The sequence below is a fragment of the Lutjanus erythropterus genome, chromosome 10 (assembly GCF_056507025.1).
Source record: "Lutjanus erythropterus isolate fLutEry1 chromosome 10, fLutEry1.hap2, whole genome shotgun sequence".
Classification (NCBI taxonomy): Eukaryota; Metazoa; Chordata; class Actinopteri; order Lutjaniformes; family Lutjanidae; genus Lutjanus; species Lutjanus erythropterus.
The window spans coordinates 37,783,584-37,803,092 of record NC_139326.1 but is presented as its reverse complement, the minus strand read 5'-3'; the positions used below and the strand labels follow the sequence as shown (position 1 = coordinate 37,803,092).

The 19,509-nt window shown below is 38.9% G+C and overlaps 1 protein-coding gene across 1 annotated transcript; it reads right to left on the bottom strand.

Annotated features, from left to right (window-relative positions):
• Window positions 1-1,923: 1,923 nt before the first annotated feature.
• On the bottom strand, window positions 1,924-19,509 carry LOC146320812 (uncharacterized). The gene is made up of 11 exons (XM_084729261.1): window positions 19,233-19,509; window positions 16,883-17,044; window positions 16,583-16,725; window positions 13,084-13,249; window positions 9,765-9,934; window positions 9,428-9,524; window positions 8,840-8,936; window positions 6,229-6,495; window positions 4,378-4,409; window positions 3,968-4,249; window positions 1,924-2,616 (listed from the first exon to the last, which is right to left on the bottom strand). Exons 1-11 carry the CDS (start codon window positions 19,501-19,503, stop codon window positions 2,468-2,470), a joined length of 1,836 nt encoding a protein of 611 aa, XP_084585387.1. The 5' UTR covers window positions 19,504-19,509; the 3' UTR covers window positions 1,924-2,467.

Here is a 19,509-nt window from a genome sequence, read left to right as displayed (position 1 = left end):
AAGATTGAGATGACCTGTTAACCCAGCCTAAATGGCTGTGTATAAGCATGTGTCAAGATAAAATATGTTGATGTGGAAATGGCAGTGATGATGGTTAGGAGCATTCATTAATGCCCAAACTAACTCTCACAAGATTTATTAATAAGGCCTGCTATGAACTGGGTTACGATGGTTTGTCATTTTTAAACCCACAGCAGAGTCATGATCGGCTGAAACTTTTACACACCAAACCACACACTTGAACTGTGTAATCTTTATTTATTTATTTTTGGTTTAATGCTGGTAACAGTTCAAAATATCACAACTTTGCTCACATAAACTTGAACACTGACAAGGCTGTTAAAAGATATAGTGTGTCAATACAACCTACCTTCACTTCTAGTACCGGCTTTTTGTGTAAAAAAAAAACAAAACAAAGAGGTCAAACTCACACAAACTGCAACATAAACAAACTCAACAGATTTTGTGGCCTCAATATGTTCAAAATGAGAGAAAAAAGTTTTGAAAATGACATAAATATCGTACAAAAATGGCTTTTTAGTACAGGCATCCTGTGAGAAAAAACGGGTGAACTTCACAGGAATTACCACAGAAACTCTGACTAATGTTAATTACTCAGACGTTTCCTCTGTAACGTAAAAAGTTCAAAAAGATCCAAGTGGTGATCAAATGTGTTTCTTAACTGTACCCTGGAACCACTTTTTTACTTCCTAAAAATAATCAGTATACTTCTACACAAGGCTGTGGATGACTAGGGCAGAAATAAAGAGCAAAACAAAGTTGAATGAGTAAGATTTATGTAGGAAAAAGAAACAAGTCTGCTAATATTCATTTTTCTATTGTTAATGATTCATAATAGTTGTGGGGTGGGAGATGTGACTTTTTTTGACTTCTCAAGAAAAAGAAAACAGTTTGGAAACCACTGGATTAACATAAATTTAAAACAAAACACATAAAATGGCACTTTTATATTACTTTGAAAATATTCATGACTGCCAAATTGGCCCTGATCAATGGAAATTTTGGCAATGATGAATATCTATGCATGTAAAGATTAAGAATTTCCTTTTGCACGTGTCCACCTACTTGTTTTATGTAAAACAGTTTTTAGTTTTTAGTTCCATATCAGACAAGACAACCATTTTTTAACATGGGCAGCAAGGGGAAATTGTGTCATCACCAGTTCAGTATTTCTCAATACCCGACTTGAATTTCTTAACATTTTTGATGTTAGAAATGATATAGTTATGAGACGGTGGGGTCATGTTGAATGAATGAACCTTATGTAAATTGCTGCAACATGAAACCTGAACTTGTATAACATGAAAAAAGAAGGGAGATAAATGAATTATCTGAAATATGCTTCAATCCTTCTCACTCAGGGGAAGTTAGAGCCTCACTAATATTTTCAGCCGACTGATATTATTGGCCCAATACTAGCCTACATTGGTAAATTAATATTTGATTTTTTTTTTTTTATCCCCTATATGGTTATCCAAAATTCCAGCATCGGTCAGGTTCTATACATTATTATATTTGTGCTTTTATATTTACAAATATTTCTAACTATTAAAATAGTGATGAAAGTTTACCGTTTCAGTTCCTTAATGTCAATTTGAACAATAAACTTTATTATAAAACTGTTAAATATGCTGTCTTACATACCTTTGTCATGAGTGTAACATTTGAAGGATCATTGCAAAAATGTGTTTATGTATATATTCTGTGTTTAGTATATTGTATTCAGCATAAAAAAAAATATCCCCTGTATCAAACTTTTTTTCTACCGACCCACTTTTTAAAAATCAAAACCATCTTGACCCAAATGACAACAGGTCTTATCAATAAATCTTGGAAAAGGTTCATTTGTGCATAAATGAACATTCCTGACCATTTTTACTGCCATTTCTGCACCCCCTTATATTATCTTGATTATTAAAAAAATGAACACACGTTAAATACTTTATAAATGAGAAATAAATGTATTTATGAGTTAATAAGTCATCTTATTGTTTCTATTTCCTCTCATCTGGAAAATAAGATAAGACATCTAGGCCTACTTCTTACTAAATAAGTGCATTTAGGTGGAATTAACAGATTCTCATTTTTCATTTCATCAGTAAAAAAAATATACATACACATGTTGAATCTTATTATTTCTTGCATAATCTTTTATTTATTTGGTGACCCATATAAAATCTCTTGTGACCCACCTGTGGGTCCCGACCCCATCTTTGGGAATGACTGCCATATATCAATATCAGAATTTTTTTAAACTCATTAATATCGTTATCAACACTGGCAACAGAAATCCAGAATAGAAACAGAAATCATGTTCTTGTGGACTTCACATTGTACCCCTCTTGAATGATCACAATCCCAATGAGTACAGTAAACTGATCATAAAATGAGTGAACAAGTAAAACTCAAGAAGTTACATTCTCTGAACAAACTCATTTTCTCTAATTCACTCCCAGCCCCAGTCTTCAGACTCTGAGCAGTCTTTCTTCAAGAACTTTTCCCAGTAGTAGTCCAGTATGGCGTTTGGCACCAGTTCCTCATCTTCCACCAACTGGATTATTGTGATTCTCCTGAGAAGGCTCAGGATGCTTGTCTCTGCAGGAACAGACAAGGCATTCAGAAACATTCAAAACCATATGAGGTGCCTTTTTAATACAAATGCACAGATCATTTTAAAGGTGCAATATGTAACAATTTGCCACCAAACCGGGGGCAACATATCACCAGAGTGACCAGTTAACTATAGCTGCCATTACCTAGTTAGGGCTCATGTCCACAGAACGTTTTACTGTCAGAAAAGCACTGGCAGGGAGCTGTGGAGCGCTGGGATGACATGATGTGCCGTTAAAAAAACAAACAAAAAAACACTGCACTGGATTTTGTTTCTATGACAACAATATCTTGTCTGACATGTCTGACAAGTCTGACATGTTTTTCACTATGAGCACCACCCAGAAAATTTGACTCAGCACTACAGGGATTTGCATCTGGTCTACCTGCTTGAAGGTGTGTCTTGATATGGGAATATCAATGAGAAACTAAACTTTAAACCACAGAGACTCAGTTTGAAGCTACAAAAGTACTGACAGCTGAAAAAAAGACACCTTTAAAGCACATTTTACCATTTTCTTGGTAATCAGGGTGATGAGTCCTATCTAATTTCTGATTGGTTGCCTGAAAAAAACCTCTGAGCCTCTGAGACTGATGGAGGCCAGACTGATGACAGGAAATACAGTACTGCAGTGATTTAAGGGAGCTTCAACCAGGACTCTGATTCCGGAGGTGTAAAGTTGGGAATCTGGTGAAAATATCATTCAGAGTCAGAGTATTTTCACATCAAGACCTGAGCTATATTAATAGACTATTGTGTCTTGGTCTACAAAGTGATATTACAAGATATGCTGATGCTAGCCTGTTAGCATGCTAAACTGTTATGTTGAGATACAGACGTTTTTGACATAATGTCAAAACTGTTATTTCTTCACACTCTGTTAATCATTTTGCTAAGGTAGAATTACAGATTTGTCTAATCTGTTTGTAAACACAAAAGAAAGATAATTGATTGGTGTCTCATTCCAAGGACATCATATACCAACCTTTTGGGTGGGTAAAGTGTCCTAAGCTTAGCAAAATCACGAGAAAATAAGGAAATATAGGCAGAGGGCAGCGTCTGGATTTTTTAGGGAACTGCTGCTTATTATGCCTTTAAACTAAAATTCTTACATATTGCACCTTTAATGAGGCTGTTTGCAACAGTGGTCAGCGAAGCGCCAGGTGGGAGACGTATGAGGCAGGTGATTAATTATTGACACAGAAGAAGCCACGCTTCAGTGGTTGCCTGCCCGCTCACTGTGTTTATTTGAGTTGCTGTGAAGGAAGTGTCAGCGGCAGGATGTATGTGGAGCTGAGCCGGGGTTAGTCATGTCAACAGACAGGAACTACAGACCTGTGGGTAACGTCTCCCGAGAAGATCCGGCCCTGCAGCGTCGAACGTCCTCCTCTCGACATCTCTGTGGCGCGTTTCCTTTAGCCTCCACATTCAATAAGTAATGAGACAAAGAGGACAAACAGCAGAAAGAGTTCACATCTTTTAACACCGCTGACATGTCTGTTTTTAAATAATGACTTATTAATGGGATTATCAAAGATACGGTGGGATATGTGAAACCTGACTGCCTATCAAGTTTCTCCCAGCAGTCCTCTGGAACAACAGGCCTCTGTACCGCTACTTTTTAAAAATTTTCTCAATGAGATGGAAGATATGAGAGGAGGAGGAGGAGGAGGAGGAGTGTGTGCTGGTGCACAGCTCTACAGCGAACACTCAATAATTTACAGCCTCCACGGGCTCATACTGGCAGGCAGGAAACAGCAGAGGAGTGAAGCTTGTTCTACATCAACAGATAACAGAAGAAAAACAGTCTGCGGAGGCTGATCCTTGGATTAATATCTAAAAGAAAACATGGCAGTGAGTGGTGTTTCCAGGTTCAAACTTTTTAGTGATCAACAGATGGAAGTGGTTCTAACAAACCAAAATTAAAACCTCGAGTGGGTTTCAGGCTTCACAAAGCAGTGCAAAGTCACTTCAGTTAGTTGAATTCTGGTTAAAGAAGAAGTGAGACTAATCACACACTTGTTTTATCATCACAAAGCCTGCAGCGTGCTCACTTGTCCCCCCTTCAAAATATGTGAACTAAACTTTGTGTGGACATTCAAGACACAGTGCAGGATGTCTCCACTGAATTTAATCACGATTCATCTAAGACAGGGTTTCTTTAAGTGTGGCCCCTGAATGTGACATGAAATGCAGGCATCATATTTTCATAAAAAATCAATTTTGATACTTCCACTTTCAATAGCCTATATTTAGCAATATGTAGCATTTGCATATGCAAAAATGAGTAGAGGAGTCTGAATAGTGAGTTGGAGCCACAGAGCAGGGATGTATTCCAAATGAGGTGTTGGTGAGTCAAAATCCAACTTGATGTCACGTTATTGTTTCACATCATACAAATTTGAAAAAAAATCCATCAAAGCCAACGTTTAAGGCTTTTTTGAAGAGAAAATCTACCAGCCGTTGACTATAACTAAAGATGGACGCCACAGCTCAAACTCCTCCTGCAGCACAGAAATGAAGTGGAAAAATCCTGGATTCGAGTGCTGCCATCTTTCTCTGGTGACGCCATTTGGAGTCTGTGAGGTATTGATCAGTGCTGAAGCTGAACTGGAGTTCAGCTGTGTCTTTATTGTTCTGCCTGAAATTTGTCTTGCAGCACACACAAACACATCAGTGTTCAGTGACTCTTTCTGTACCAGCACTGTGTGCAGGATATTTAAAAAAAATATGTTGTAAGGCTGTCACGATTCTCCAAATCCACATTTTAGTTTGCCTTCCCATTTTGAGGTCACAATTCAATTAGATTTGTTGATTTAAACACTGACAATCATGCCATCATTAGACTATTGAGTCTTGATTTGTGAAGAACAACAGATCATTGGTTTTATGTCTGTACAATTGTTATTTAGACTTTCAAATTCTGCTATAAAGCTGGTAAACTAAGCCAGGTCATCTTTAGAGTGTTGTTTTGTCCTTTGGATACTTGTCAGAAGTTTAAAATTCTGGCACTGTGACAACCCTAGTCTGTTCACAGCTATAGCCCTGCTGTTTATCATGGGCTCATTTATCATCATCAAGGCAAAGACTGCAGTCTGCTGGTGCTTTTTTCAGCCATCAAAAGCACCAAAATTGAAAGATACCAAGTAGAGGGTTTACAGGTGGAAACTCCTTTGAATGAGGAGTCTCAATCAGCATATATTTGAAAATGAGTGCTGAGGCTGGGCCACACAACTGGGATTAGAGGACATCAATGTTATTTTTCTTATATAAATTTCATGATATAGAGCAGTCCCCAGTGGTCGATTCTATCTCTGCAATGGTTTTGCAAGTTTCAGGATGATTTTTGCAGCCACTTTCAACTCATGAAATAAAGATTTCTATAAAAATTTATTAAGAAATGCCAACGTTATCACTAGACTTTTATGTGTGTCATCACAATTTATTTTAAAGCTCAGAAAGTGTCTTTAAGGATGCAGTACTTCTTTAAAATAGATTTCAAGCCAAAACAAAGTTGCAGTAATGTGGTGGAGGAATTATTTTTAAGAATTTTGATGACATTTGCTAAAAGACAGAGGTGCTGTCTTTATCCATGCCGCTCCCTTTTTGGGTTCTTTTGATTACAGCTGTATGCCTCACTAGCTTTAAAAGAAGTTGGAGTGGAGGAGTGACCTGGCTGCTGTCTCACCACTGTACTGCCTGGATGTTTGGGAGGCCGAGGGGAAAGTTTGGCCTTCGTGGTTACAAACACTTTCACCAATTTCATTTGCTTCTGGAGCAGCTCCACCAAGGTCCTCTGATGTGAAGCCAAGGATTCAATCTGTCTTCTCAGCAAGCGTTTCCGAAGGCAATCAGGTGCACCCCTGCACAGAGAACCAAACAACGACAAAAAACTTTGTTTGTATTTGTATAGCACATTTCACACCAGCAATGCAGCCTAAAGAGCTTCATAACAAGGAAATTACATGCACCAAGTGCTTCACATAAAAAAGACATAGAATGAACATAAAGATAGAATGCATCTTCACATTATAACACCACTCCTCCCACTAGATAATACTAATAAAAGTAAGATCAAAGCATAACATAAGATGGAAAATAGAGTATAGCAGTGCATAAGTGTGAAGCAAAATTCAGGCCGATATCAGAAATTTCATAGCTAGTAAAAGGCTGAAGTGAAACGATAGATTTTTAGCTTTCTTTTAAAAATATTTAGAGAGCTGGCTTCTCTGACATTTATAGGTAGTGTGTTCCAGAGGATTTGAGCGTAACTGACAAACGCTGCATCCCTGACTTTCTTTCAGCTGCTTCGGGGAACCTCCAATAGACCAGCTGCCAATGACTGTAGTAGGAAGAAGGGAGTGAGAAATGTATACGCCCATTAAGGGCTTTGTATGTAAGGAGGAGCACCAATAAAGCTCTTATTTAGAAAACCAGTGAGCTGATGCCTGAAACAGCAACATTTAAGGGCTTTGCACAAAGGATGGGGGAAATACTCAATTCTTAGATGCATTCTGAATCGATTCATAAAAGTCAAAAATCGATTTTCTAAATGTTAATTAACATGATGTTGATGGAGCAAATAAACTGGAACTCAGCTGTGAGGGCAGTGTAGGGATGATCTACAGTGCCCACATGTGAGAATTATCAGCATATAACAAGGAGGGGAGTAGGTGCAATCGTGTCTGGATTTAGTGTCTGAAAAATTGCATTTGTGAGACAAACGTGTATTGTGAATACTTTTCCATCGCCCAGAGACATTATGAGAGCAGCGATCAGCTCTAACAAAAAAGAGCAGCTGCATATGCACAAATTGCAAAGCACTGCTGTGGTGAAGAAAATCACTCTTTGATTTTTCACTCTCAGTCTGTTCACCTCTAAAACTCTGCGCCAGCTCTACACACTGGACAGCGAGGAATTTCCTCAGAGCTAATGGTGCAGCAGAGAAGCTGCTCTCCACTGCTGGAGACACAACATTAATAACAACACACAGTAAAAACACTCTGCCTCCCCCTCATTTTGTTATTCTCACACAGGCAGGAGACTGTATGATGCTTTCAAAATGATTCATTCATTAATAAAAGCAGTTGACTCTTTGAAAATAAACACGCAGACAAAAAGACTCCCACCTCTAAATGTAACGTGCATCACGTTTACTTCTACATGATGCTAGTTCCTAAGTTTTATAGCTGAACGTAAACAGCTGCAGATGAATCCAATCCAATCAGCATCCCCTAGCTTGAAAGTGTTTGATGCATTGAGATGTATCAAGATGCATCAAGAATAATTTTATCATTAAATCGTAGCCCTCTGAAACATAATCGAATCAAATCATGAGGTACCCAGAGATTCCCACACCTACTGTGCACACTGCATAGTGTTCGCCCATGGCTAGCCTTAACCCCAGGATAAGAGCAAGCTAGAAACCAAACGTAGTGAACATGACAGCAGGAGAGCCTGAGGAGAAAAACTACTCCTGTTATCATGGATGATGACCCTTTGCTCTCTGACAAACTAAATGAACTTTACTCTAGATTTGACACTATGCCTTTGACTGGTTCAACCTTCCCCAGTTACACCATGCCCTTAGATCTACCATTCTTGATAGTGAAGGACCATGTCAGAAATCTGCTAAAACTATAGAATTGCAGGAAAGCAGCAGCTACTATCAAGTGCCGTGCTGATGAACTGTCTATGGTGTTTACTGATATTTTTATTTTATTAGTATCTCAGCCTGCGGTCTCAGTGCCTCAAAAGACAAATGTGGTCTGTTTAAATGAACAGAGACCCGTAGACTTCTGTTATTATGAAAGTTTTTGAGAAGCTGGTGACCAGTTATCTGTCCAGGGTGACGCTTGACCCATTTCAGTATGCTTACAAGAAAAATACATCTGTAGAGGACTCTGTATCTCTTTGCATTCACTCCTTTGTGCAGCATCTAGAGGCCAGTAATACTTACACTTGTGTACTTTTCATTGCTTTCAGCTCTGCCAATAACAGTATTATTTCAGCAAGGCAGCATGACAAACTCCTAACAATGGGCCTTAGTAGGTCCATGTGACCTACTGATCACTAGAGGGTGGAGTCAACAACACATTTTCAAAGTCCATTAGCATCAGTGCTGCTAAGGGTTGTGTTTTGTGACCTATTTTGTATTTAATGTACAACAACAACTGCATGTTATGGAAGAAGTTTTTGTGAACTGACTGGTATTTTTGAGCAAGATGATCCTTCTCCAGCTGCTGTTTGGTGAGCACGTCACTGAGCACATTCTGGGTATGTGTTAGAGCAGCACCACATCTGCCTGAAAAACAGCACGGCTACAGTAAATCATACAAATCCACCATCTGTCTGTCTGGTTGCTATGTGAAACCAAGCTGACAACATTTTGCATAGTAGCTGCTGGATATGCTTAGATCCTATTGGCTAATTCTGGTTTATAATTGACTTTATGTTCTTTAAACATTAAAATGGAAATGGAAATGCTTCCAATAAAGCAGCAGCAGTACTATTAGTGGAGAGGAGGTCAAGTGGCTACAGTCTATTTGGCAGCCGCTGAAAGTTGTCCACCATCCTGCTAGATCCATATTCTTAAAGGGACAGCTGAGCTTCCAACACAGGTACTCCTGCTGCTTCTCCAAACTGGAAGTGTGTCAACTGCCATCTACTGTAAGTAATCCACTGACTATAGATAAATGCCTCATACAATCACGCTTCAAAAAACCCCCAAAAAACTGAACTATCCCTTTAAAATAAAACTGACTTGACAGGCTAGGTTGTTTGCTGCTGCTCTACCTGCGTCTTCCAGACTTGCCAGAGGCCAACTTGATATTTCTGTGTGTTTTCTTCCCACCTCTTCCAAAGCCACCATCACAGCCTCTGAATGGCTCAGCTATAAAAAAAAAAGAAAGAAACTTAGTGAAGAATTATGACATCAAAGCTGTAAAACCAGCGACGCTTTCAACAAAGTGATGCTGCGCATCTCCTAAAGGGAGGGACGACATCAGATGATTGGACCTGTACCATAAGTGGTTAAAAAGACCTTCTCTGTTGATGTACATTTAATCCAGCCTCAGCTGACACTAATGCACACTTGAGTGTGAAGGTATTGGAAGTGTAAAAGAGCTCTCACATTATCAGTGGTGGTGTCTTTCTTCCTCAGCTGAATGTCACTGGACTCTCTGGCTCCGTCTCTGACACCCGATTCTTTGGACTGCACATTTGCCGTGTCATTGTGGCTGGGAGTGAAGCTGCTCTGGAAGGAGGGCTGCATGTGGCACTGAGCCTCTGAGGATGTGTCATCTGAAAGAATCCTGCACTCAGACCTCAGCTGCAAACACCACTCTTAAGACATCCAAAGTCCTAAGGTTTCCCATGCTTAAAAGAAGCAACACATCCAACACTGTTTAAACATAGTGTGACACAAAGTGAAGTAAAACATGTCAACCTGTTTACAGTACAGCAGAAGACATCTTGTGTCCAGCAGGAAAACTGTGGAAGTGAATAAAATTTGCATATTTATAGATTCTGGAATTTTAGTAGAGGTTAGTTAATACCATTGCAAGATTTTTAATGTGGAAACTGTACTTGTTTGGTGGAAAAAAAACATATCAGACACACATTGTTGTTCCCAGGTGACTATTTGTATATATGTGTAAGGTTAATGCATGGATGGAGGGGACCTTTAAAAATTTAAGGATTTCCTCACTGCTCATGCTAAAAGTGAAGACACAAGAGAGGTGTTTGTACACGTGTTTCATGGATGCATGCATGTGTCTGCTGCGTTCTTCCTCCTGTTTTCTGTTCTGCTCTCATTGGATACTGTGTCTGGAACCAGTTTCCAAGGTGTTCTAAGTAAAAGTGCACTTTGTTTTTCACTGACTGTGGTAGCATCTGGGAAAACTCATGACGAGGTCAGGACATGGCTTGTAAGCTTCACGACATGACAGGCCTGAGCCTGAGCGTGGATTCTCTGCCGACTCTAAGTGTTTTTATCTCAAATCTAAAACATTTATCTGGAACAGGCGAGCGTGGGCCAGTCTGCAGTAGGCTTAGTCGAATGCTCTCAATTTTGCAGTATCAAATGCTGTCTTATCTAAATCTTGAAAGGGGGTGATGTATTTATAAAAATAGGTATCAAAGGAGGAATGTCTTTAACTACTCTGCCAACATCTACTTCTCTGCTCTGCATCCGTATGCTCAGTAATCTTAAAACACATATTCCAAAGTACGCCTAAATTCACAGCATCTGTTTGTCTTTAGCTCAGTTGGCTCTAAGTATTTGTGTTGTTTGCAACCAATGTAAGCCAACATAGCTGTGTGTTTGCAGTGAAACACAGTCATCTGTGGAATCCATGGTACCTGCTGTGAAACCAGCTGACAACAGCTGCTGTGCTCCAAGAAGAAGCAAACTACAAATGTTTCAGAGCCACCGTTTAAGACTACAGGAAGTAAGTGTTTGATACTCTTTATTTGTGATTGTTCTGGTGTTGATGTGGACATTTTGTCCTCTGTTTGTGAGTTATAATACCTCTTATGATTGTTATGGTATTGTTTCTATTGCCATTCAATAATACCACCTCTTAGATAAGCAGAGGCACCTCTAAAATAGCTTAGGTTGCATTTTCCTTTTCCTTTTGCTTCTTGATTATTGCTTTACTTTATGTACAAGGTTTTTGTCCTGACAAATAAATACACTGCCTGGCCAAAAATCACAAAAGTCACACATTAATATTTTGTTGGACAGCCTTTAGTTTTGATTACGGCACATATTTGCCATGGAATTGATGAATCCTGACATTGTCATCATGGAATTAGGAAAGAAAAAATCCATTGATGTAAAAACCTGTTCATTCAATATATTCAGGTAGTGAGCTGACCTCATTTTTTGGACACATAATGTTGCTGAACCTCAACCTGAGCAACTGAAGCAACCCCAGATCATAACACTGACCCCACAGGCACTAGGCATGATGGGAGCATCACTTCATCCACCTCTCTTCTTACCCTGATGCCCCCATCACTCTGGAACAGAGTAAATCTGGACTCATCAGACCACATGATTTTTTTCCATTGATCCACAGTCCAATCTTTATGCTCTCTAGCAAACTGAAGCCTTTTTTCTGATGATCCTCACTGATAAGTGGTTTTCTTAAGGCTCCACAGCTGTTTAGTCTCAATCCCTCGAGTTCTCTTCTCATTGTGTGTGGAAATGTTCTTACTTTCACTATTAAACACAGCCGTGAGTTCTACTGTTGATTTTTTATGATTTGATTTCACCAAACATTTAAGTGATCTCTGATCAGGATAATTCAAGATTATTTTCTGACCACATTTCTTCCTTGAAGATGAAGGTTCACTACTATTCTGACATGGTTGTTTAAGAAATGAGAAGCTGCTCACTGCATCAGTTAGAGTTCAATAACTTGTTACCAGCTGAAACATATTCATCTCTGCAGTCATTATCCAGTGGAAGGATCTGAACTATTTGCTTAATTTAATCCAGGTGGTGACTTTTTTTTTTCTTTGGCCAGGCAGTGTATGTTGTTTGCTGCTGCCCCCTAACAGTTGACTTAACCGTTAGTCAGTGCCAAGAGTTTTAGTTGACCATGTTTTCATTTATACGTTGGTCGCAAGAAAAAATAAACACCACAAATTCCATTCAAGAGTCTCCTGCTGGTTGTTCAGACACATTCAGGGTCATTACCTGTTTTGTTAGTAGAATTTAAAAGGTGGCTTGCTTTGCATCCCAAAAACATATATTTACATAAATACATTAGTATTTTAAACCTGCGATGATAAGACGCTGAATGGCTTAAACTGACAACTACTGGTCAGCAAAAAAAGTCTTTATCCAGGACAGTGCCAGCATTGTTCAAATAGAGCTTTTTACACCTTTTGTGTGTGTTACATGTGCTTTGTGGTATATTCAGATGCCACTGTTTATTTTCACTATGATTCATATGTTTCTACTGTTACTAATGTGGTGACACAGGTTTTTCTCCTCTCAGATATACCACAATAGTATGATGGGATTTTTTTACCTGATGGTGGTCTTTCAACTAGCAGCCCACTTCTATTCAAAGGCTTGGATCACATTTGCTCTACAGCAGTGACTCCCAAAGTGAATGCCGTGATTGATTTTTTAAGTTTGAAATTAGCAAGTCATGTGATTTAAATTGCCTGCTATTCTTCATTTATCTGACCTAGCTTAACAGGTGTTACACCATATTTGGTGACCTATGACATAAACACCAGTATGTATCTTATATCTCGTTTTTGGTGATATTAGTCTTGTGTTGATCAGAGCTGTGTTTAAAGGTTTGGGTGGGCCTCAGAAGATTTTCAGATTTCAAATTGAGCTGTGGCTTTCTTAAGTTTCAGAATGGTTGTTCTACAGAGAAAATATGAATAGACTGATATCTGAAGTTGGAAGCTGAAAGGAGACTCACCTGTTGGTCTGGATTGTACATTTGCCTCACAAGGCCGCTCTTGTGTCACACAAGATGCTCGGAGCAGCTCTTTGATATTCTCCTCTTTCGCCATGTCTAGTGCACTGAGGCCACTGACACTCCTGTTGCTGGCGTTTGACCCATGTTGGAGGAGGAGCTTCACTACCTACATAACACACACACATTTCACATCTTATTCGGAGGAGGAACCTCCAGCAGCATGTGCATACTGTACAAAAGTAAACCAGAGAGTTCAGTATCAATGCTCCTGTGTTCACAACATCAGCATCCAACAAAGCTGATGAATGTCAACCCCTTCATTACAAAATCCACTGAGTGATTAATGTGATTAGGCCCCTGGCTCAAGATCACAGCTTTAGTCACAAGTGGCAACTATCATGCCATGTTCAGAGTCAATTAAGAATCTTTCTGCCAATTCCAATTGATGCTAAAAGAATGCTTTGCCTGATTTATACCCCACACACTGCAACCACATGCTTAACACATCATTGCAGATGCCAACCTTACCTTACCCAAGCTTTCACAATGCATGAACATGTCATATAACACACTCTCCATCTGTCTGAGTGCTTTAATACGTTCACTGGATATCAGTTAATACTTGAATTGAATCAGACATTGAGCGGTCATTACGAAAGCATCACAAATAGGGCCGTGACAAGTGTATTTCTGATCAGTGGTCTCGTTACAGAAAAAAAGCCTAATGCTTGTCCTGTCTTAACTTAAGTTTCCAAGACAGGACAGACAGGTCTGTGTTTAAAATGTCCACAAGACTTTCTATATCCATGACAACAGCTGTCTAACTTCTCTTGTCACTGGCTAGCTTGTGAATAGACAAGAAAAGATCGACGTTCCATTTTAGCTTTGATGAGTCAGAGAAATGAATTGTGTGTTGGAGGAGAGGAAACGCCACCTTTTGGGGGAGTTTTCTTGCCAGTTACTGACCCATGATAAGTGTTGGGCAGAGCACATCGAAAAAAAATCTAAATTAATCATCATGGCAGTCAATATATACTCATTAATATGTGATCCGGGAAATTGAAAGCATCATCATATGGTTTGAGGAGCTTTTCAATCATAATAAAGTGTTCATGTTGTTCCCCATCTTCACTGTCATTTTCGTACAGACCTTTCAGACAGTTATTTTGAATTGAGGACAGGGTCTATTATTATCTAGGATTCCTATCTTTGGAAATTCTTCAGTTAGGATGCTTCTGTAAAGGCCCCAACACATGATCAGTGGTAAAAACACTTTGCACTGGCTGTCCCATTGTTTTCCTATGGAGAGAGCAGTGTCACCCCCCCAAGCAGCACCGCTACCCTCGGTGTGGTGCACCGCTTGGATCTGCTGCTGACTGCTGCACTCAAAATTTCAATTTTACCTCGTTTGCCGCTGACATTTCATAGCGTAACCAATGAGATAACAGCTGAATGTGATGACGCAGGCAGAAGAGACCGCAGATGTGTCAAAGTGACACAAGCAGAGGAGACAGTGACTGATGGTCGAGTCTTGAAGGTCTCGTGAGAATGATCATTTTAACATCACAATGAAGGAACAACATAGAAAAATCTCATAAGAATTTCACAAATCAAGGGTTCCCTTCCAGACACAAGAAGAAACACACAAGAAAAGTGTTTCAGGGTTCCCCAAACTCTGTAACACAACATTAAAAGCAGACTATGATCTCACCAGTAAATGTAATGCATGGTGAAATGTAAACATTCAGACTGGGTTATAAGATTTGTGAATCATATAGTTTATGAACTTAGTTACTTAGTAGCGATTGTAGCGCTGTGCTTTGCCTCTCTGCACCCTGCCTGGTGGTGAGGCCGAGATAAATTCCTTATCATGTGAAGGCCCTATAATAGTTAATTTTCCACTCTAAGATAAGACAAGGTGCTAAATGTTTAGTGAAATCTAGCGGTAGGAATGTAATAATAAAACCTATAGTGGCCGCGAAACACAAAAGGCAATATGTAGAGCCAGTGTTCGGTTTGACCGCTCTGGGCTACTGTAGGAACATGGCAACAAAACATGTCAGCCTCTACAGAAGAGGACCCTGTATATATAAAGGTCTCATTCTAATGTAACAAAAAGACAAGTATTCTTATTTTCAGGTTATTATATACTAATGAAGAAATACTTATGAATATTATATTCCATGTCTACAATTAGATAACCCTAAATCTTACACACTCGACATTCACTGGGAAACTTAGAGATTTTTCAGTGTGGATCCTATTTTACCTTGATTTTGTGTCAAAGTGACTGATAGGGACAACATTCTTTTGAAACTGGTCCAGTATTGATTCACAAAAACTGATAGACTCAGACTTTCATGCCAAGTGAGATACATGCTGTCTAACTGGAAACAGCTGTAATTTTTTAATCAATGACATATTCATGCAAGCTCAACAGAAACTAAATAAAACTTCTTCTTTCTACTGGTCCAACAATCACCAGCTCTAGTTTGGCTGAAATAAACCCTTAATTCACTGAGTTAGATGTGAAAATATCAAAAGGGAAGTGAGAGAAGAGAAGCAGCAGGGAGGCGTGTTAAACCAGAATATTTTCACATCTAACTCTGTGAATTAAGGGTTTATTTCGACCATAAACCAGAGTTGGTGATAGTTGGAACAGTGCAAAGAGGAGAAGGATGTTTTTGTGAGTTTTATTTTGTTCCTGACAAGTTTGAGTGAAGTCTGTTTTACAATGATGAAATTATTTTTTTGATGAGAGCGATATATTGGCTGTTTGTGGTTAAACAGAAAGGATCTTACTGTCTGATGAACAGTGATGAACTGTCAAACACAAACAGAATAACAGTCTGAACCTGAGCACCTTTAGTAGATGGATTTGACGGTGTGCAATTGCCCAAAAGGATTACACTGCAGCCAATTTTACTGCTGCCAGCTGCAATGCTCTTGCTCAATACTGACCCAGTTTTAAAAACTGTTTAGTCACTTGGACACAACAACATGAGAAAACAGAGGCCAGGTTGAAAAATACCAGTTACTCTTTAAAACCACACTGACATTTATAGTAACACAAAAAAAAACATCAGCCCTAAAATATAATGCTGCATAATAGTATGTAATTATGTTTGCATCTGCCTGGATAGGGATGCTAATGTCAATTTGTCCAGTCCAGACAAGGCTGGAGGAATAGCACATCTTACCTTTTAAAATTTGACCCCAAATAAGAGGAATGAAGAGGCAAAGGTAAGGATAAGGAAGGGAAAACAGACAGTTATAGTTATGATAGGGTTCATATTCTTTAAGCGAGTGTTGTAGTAAATATTCATCTGTCCATGTAAACACCAGGGACAATACCTAGTTACCAACATCTTGTGGAACAGAGGCTAGTATGAAAGTTATGTCAGGACTTTGGTTCTCTATGGACATATGAAAAGTGTCACTGAAAACTATATTCAACTTTGCTACATTTTAGAAGTCTCTTTCAGTGTTTTCACATCACCTGATAGTGTCCACTGAAAACAGCATCATGCAGAGGCGTGACACAATTGAAGCTTCTCACGTCAACATTAGCTCCAGCTTTCAGCAGCTCTTCAACCACTGCCTCATGGCCCACAGCAGCAGCCTCGTGGAGAGCAGTCCAGCCTGATGAGTCAAGTCGTTTACCGGTAAGAGGGTTTTTGTGTTTGACACGTAATAATTGTTTCATGAGTAAAAGATGGAGGTGAAACATGTTAGAAAATAGAAGCAATCAAGTGAAAAATAAACCACTTAGCAAAAGAGATTCTAAGCTGTGACAAACCTGCGTGATCCTGTATGTTGACGCTGATCCCGGCTTGAATGAGTGCTCTGACTCGTGTCAGATCTCCTCTCTGACATGCTTTGTGCAGATGAGTCTCTCCCTTTTCATTTCTCTTGTGAAGGTATGCCTTGGTGGGCATTTTCACACATTGCACAACTTTTGCTGCTTTGAAGAAGAATAAAATCAGGATTTGTGAATTAAATTAAAGTAAAACATGACAGATCAAAGGGAAAAGTACTTTCCATTACAGTGGTCATATACATGACAATAACCAACCAATTCACAGGTGTGTTGTTTGACACATGAGAAACAGTGTGTAGTTACATGTAAGACAACAAACAGTGTGAGTGACATGAGAGACAAACAGAAACAGCTAGGAAATGAGTCCAGATGAAAAACGACAGGTCAGCTTGCCAGCATGGCGGTCTCTTGCTGTTTTTTTTTAAGTCGAACAACAACTATCAGTGGGAGGCCCGTTCACGCTGAGGGAGCTCAGAGTTGAACTGCTGGTCCTTCATGTCAAAAGGAGCAGGCTGAGGTGGATGAGGCAGAAAGCGTTGCAGAGGACAGGGATGCGATATCTACTGATATGAAACTTCACTATTGTAATAGACTTTTCAGCTGTATTGCCCAGACCTAGTTTACACACAACTCAAAATTAACCACTGCCACAAATCTTTGCATGTATCATTACAATCAATACAATCAATGTTTGAGAATCAATACAGTCTGACAAAACATAATATTGCAACTCTCAAGTGCATCGCTATTCTGCATCTTAAGCACAGTTTAGACCAAAGATTCATGATGAGACAAATATGTAAAAAAAAAAAAATCAAAATGCATAATTTCAATGACCAGTTACATTCGAATACCACCACACCAGTCACAACACATCACCAGGTTGTGTTTGCTAGCTAAAATTCCATTGGGAGTAATGCCACAAAATGGATCAGTTTGTGAGATGAAAAAGTGATATGGTAGACAACCCTGTGCTATTAAAGCATGTGGTGAGGAAATATGAGACCTGGTTACATTAAACCTGACTACATGAAAGCATAATTATTTTTTCTCCTTTTGTTGTCATGTTATGCGTTTTTCTCATTTAATGTGGGAAGGTTGTTCTTGGAAAACTGCCAGTCAAAAGGGAGCAACAGGTAGAGAACTTCTGCTTTAGAGCTATAAACTGGTCATAAATGAGCGTCCATCACTGAACTGAGTGGCAGTTAAGACCGTCTCCCATGGAGAAGTTGATGAGTGAAGCTATACACATATTGTGTAAAGAAGTGTGTACAGAAGCAGATGTTTGCCTGTTTGCCTCAGCTGACTCCAAAATGCATTCATTCTTTTCAGACTGACCAACGGCCGACTGCGAGGCAGATGGTTTTGGCATCACACTGTGGCTAGGGTAAAATAATTAAGAATGAGGAGATGCTCAGGATACAGTTATGAGAAAAAACAGAAATAATGATAGCAATTTTATTTAGTTAATTTGTCTAAAAAGAGAGAGTTTATCAGCACTTTAGCGGTACTGCCGCCTTTTTTAAACCAGGAAGAGAGACAGGGGTCCTTTAGGTGTCTTCTAAGCCTTTTTATGCCTGATTAAATCGTGTTTTTGTGAAAATCCAAAACAAAGATGATTATAATAGTACATTTTTATACCTCTGTTATTTACATTTACATTTATGCATTTAGCAGATGCCTTTATCCTTACAAACCTTATCCTTCAACAGGTATTGTTAGTTTTAGATTTTGAAGGCTTTTGACGCATTTTTAAAGTGTTTGAAGTTGTGAATTCTTGTCTGGGATAAGGGTGGTTTTTGGCAAAGTTAAAAAAATGACAACACCAAACATTTCAGAATTTAGATATCTTTCATATATATAAATCCATGTAGGTTTTTTTGTAAACAAAAGATCGGAATTAGAGTGTTGGTATTATGTTTTTCTTGTTTGATAGGACAGGATTTGTCCCAGTTCTCAAGAATGAGTGATATGTTGCAGCAACATACCAGTTTATCATGAGAAGTTTGTGATCTAACAAGATAAAGTGATATTTTGTTATTACAAGCAACAATTCTTCTAATAACTCAGTAATTTGGTATCAAGTAATAACAACAACATCTGACATAACATATCTAACAAATATATACATATATATGAATATATATATATACATATATATATATATACACACACACATATATATATAACAAATATCTTGTTATAATGTAGAAATGAGTAAAGTGTCTCTTGCTAATGAGAAACTATAAAAACATGTTTTTTTGTCAGCATGGAAACAAAACACAGCTGTAGCGTGATGTTTCAGGATTTTCTAACTTCTAATAATCACCTAATTGAGATGTAGAATTCGAAGGACCTGCTGCAGACCGGATACGGCTGGATATCCCTGACTCAGGTAGTTTGAGTCGATTTATCTCCTTCCACATTTCCTTTTTCTGCTCTTTGTTGCCAACTTGTGAATCTAAATCACTTATCTCCATGTCCTCAGCTGCCCCTCTGCTTTGGCAGGCGTTGCGATCACACAACAGGCTTACGGAGTCATCATCCGAGTCTGATGCATCTCCATTCATCTCATGCTCCTGATTACAGTCGTCAGTCATCTTTCA

Bases quoted from the DNA above. Each gene is read 5' to 3' on its own strand.
- LOC146320812 (XM_084729261.1), bottom strand. From the start codon at position 19,503: ATGACTGACGACTGTAATCAGGAGCATGAGATGAATGGAGATGCATCA. The intron at 16,726-16,882 runs GTTTGTCACAGC...TTGACTCATCAG, and splicing joins CAACATACAGGATCACGCAG to GCTGGACTGCTCTCCACGAG. The intron at 2,617-3,967 runs GTCTGTAGTTCC...CTGTTCCTGCAG, and splicing joins TCGGGAGACGTTACCCACAG to AGACAAGCATCCTGAGCCTT.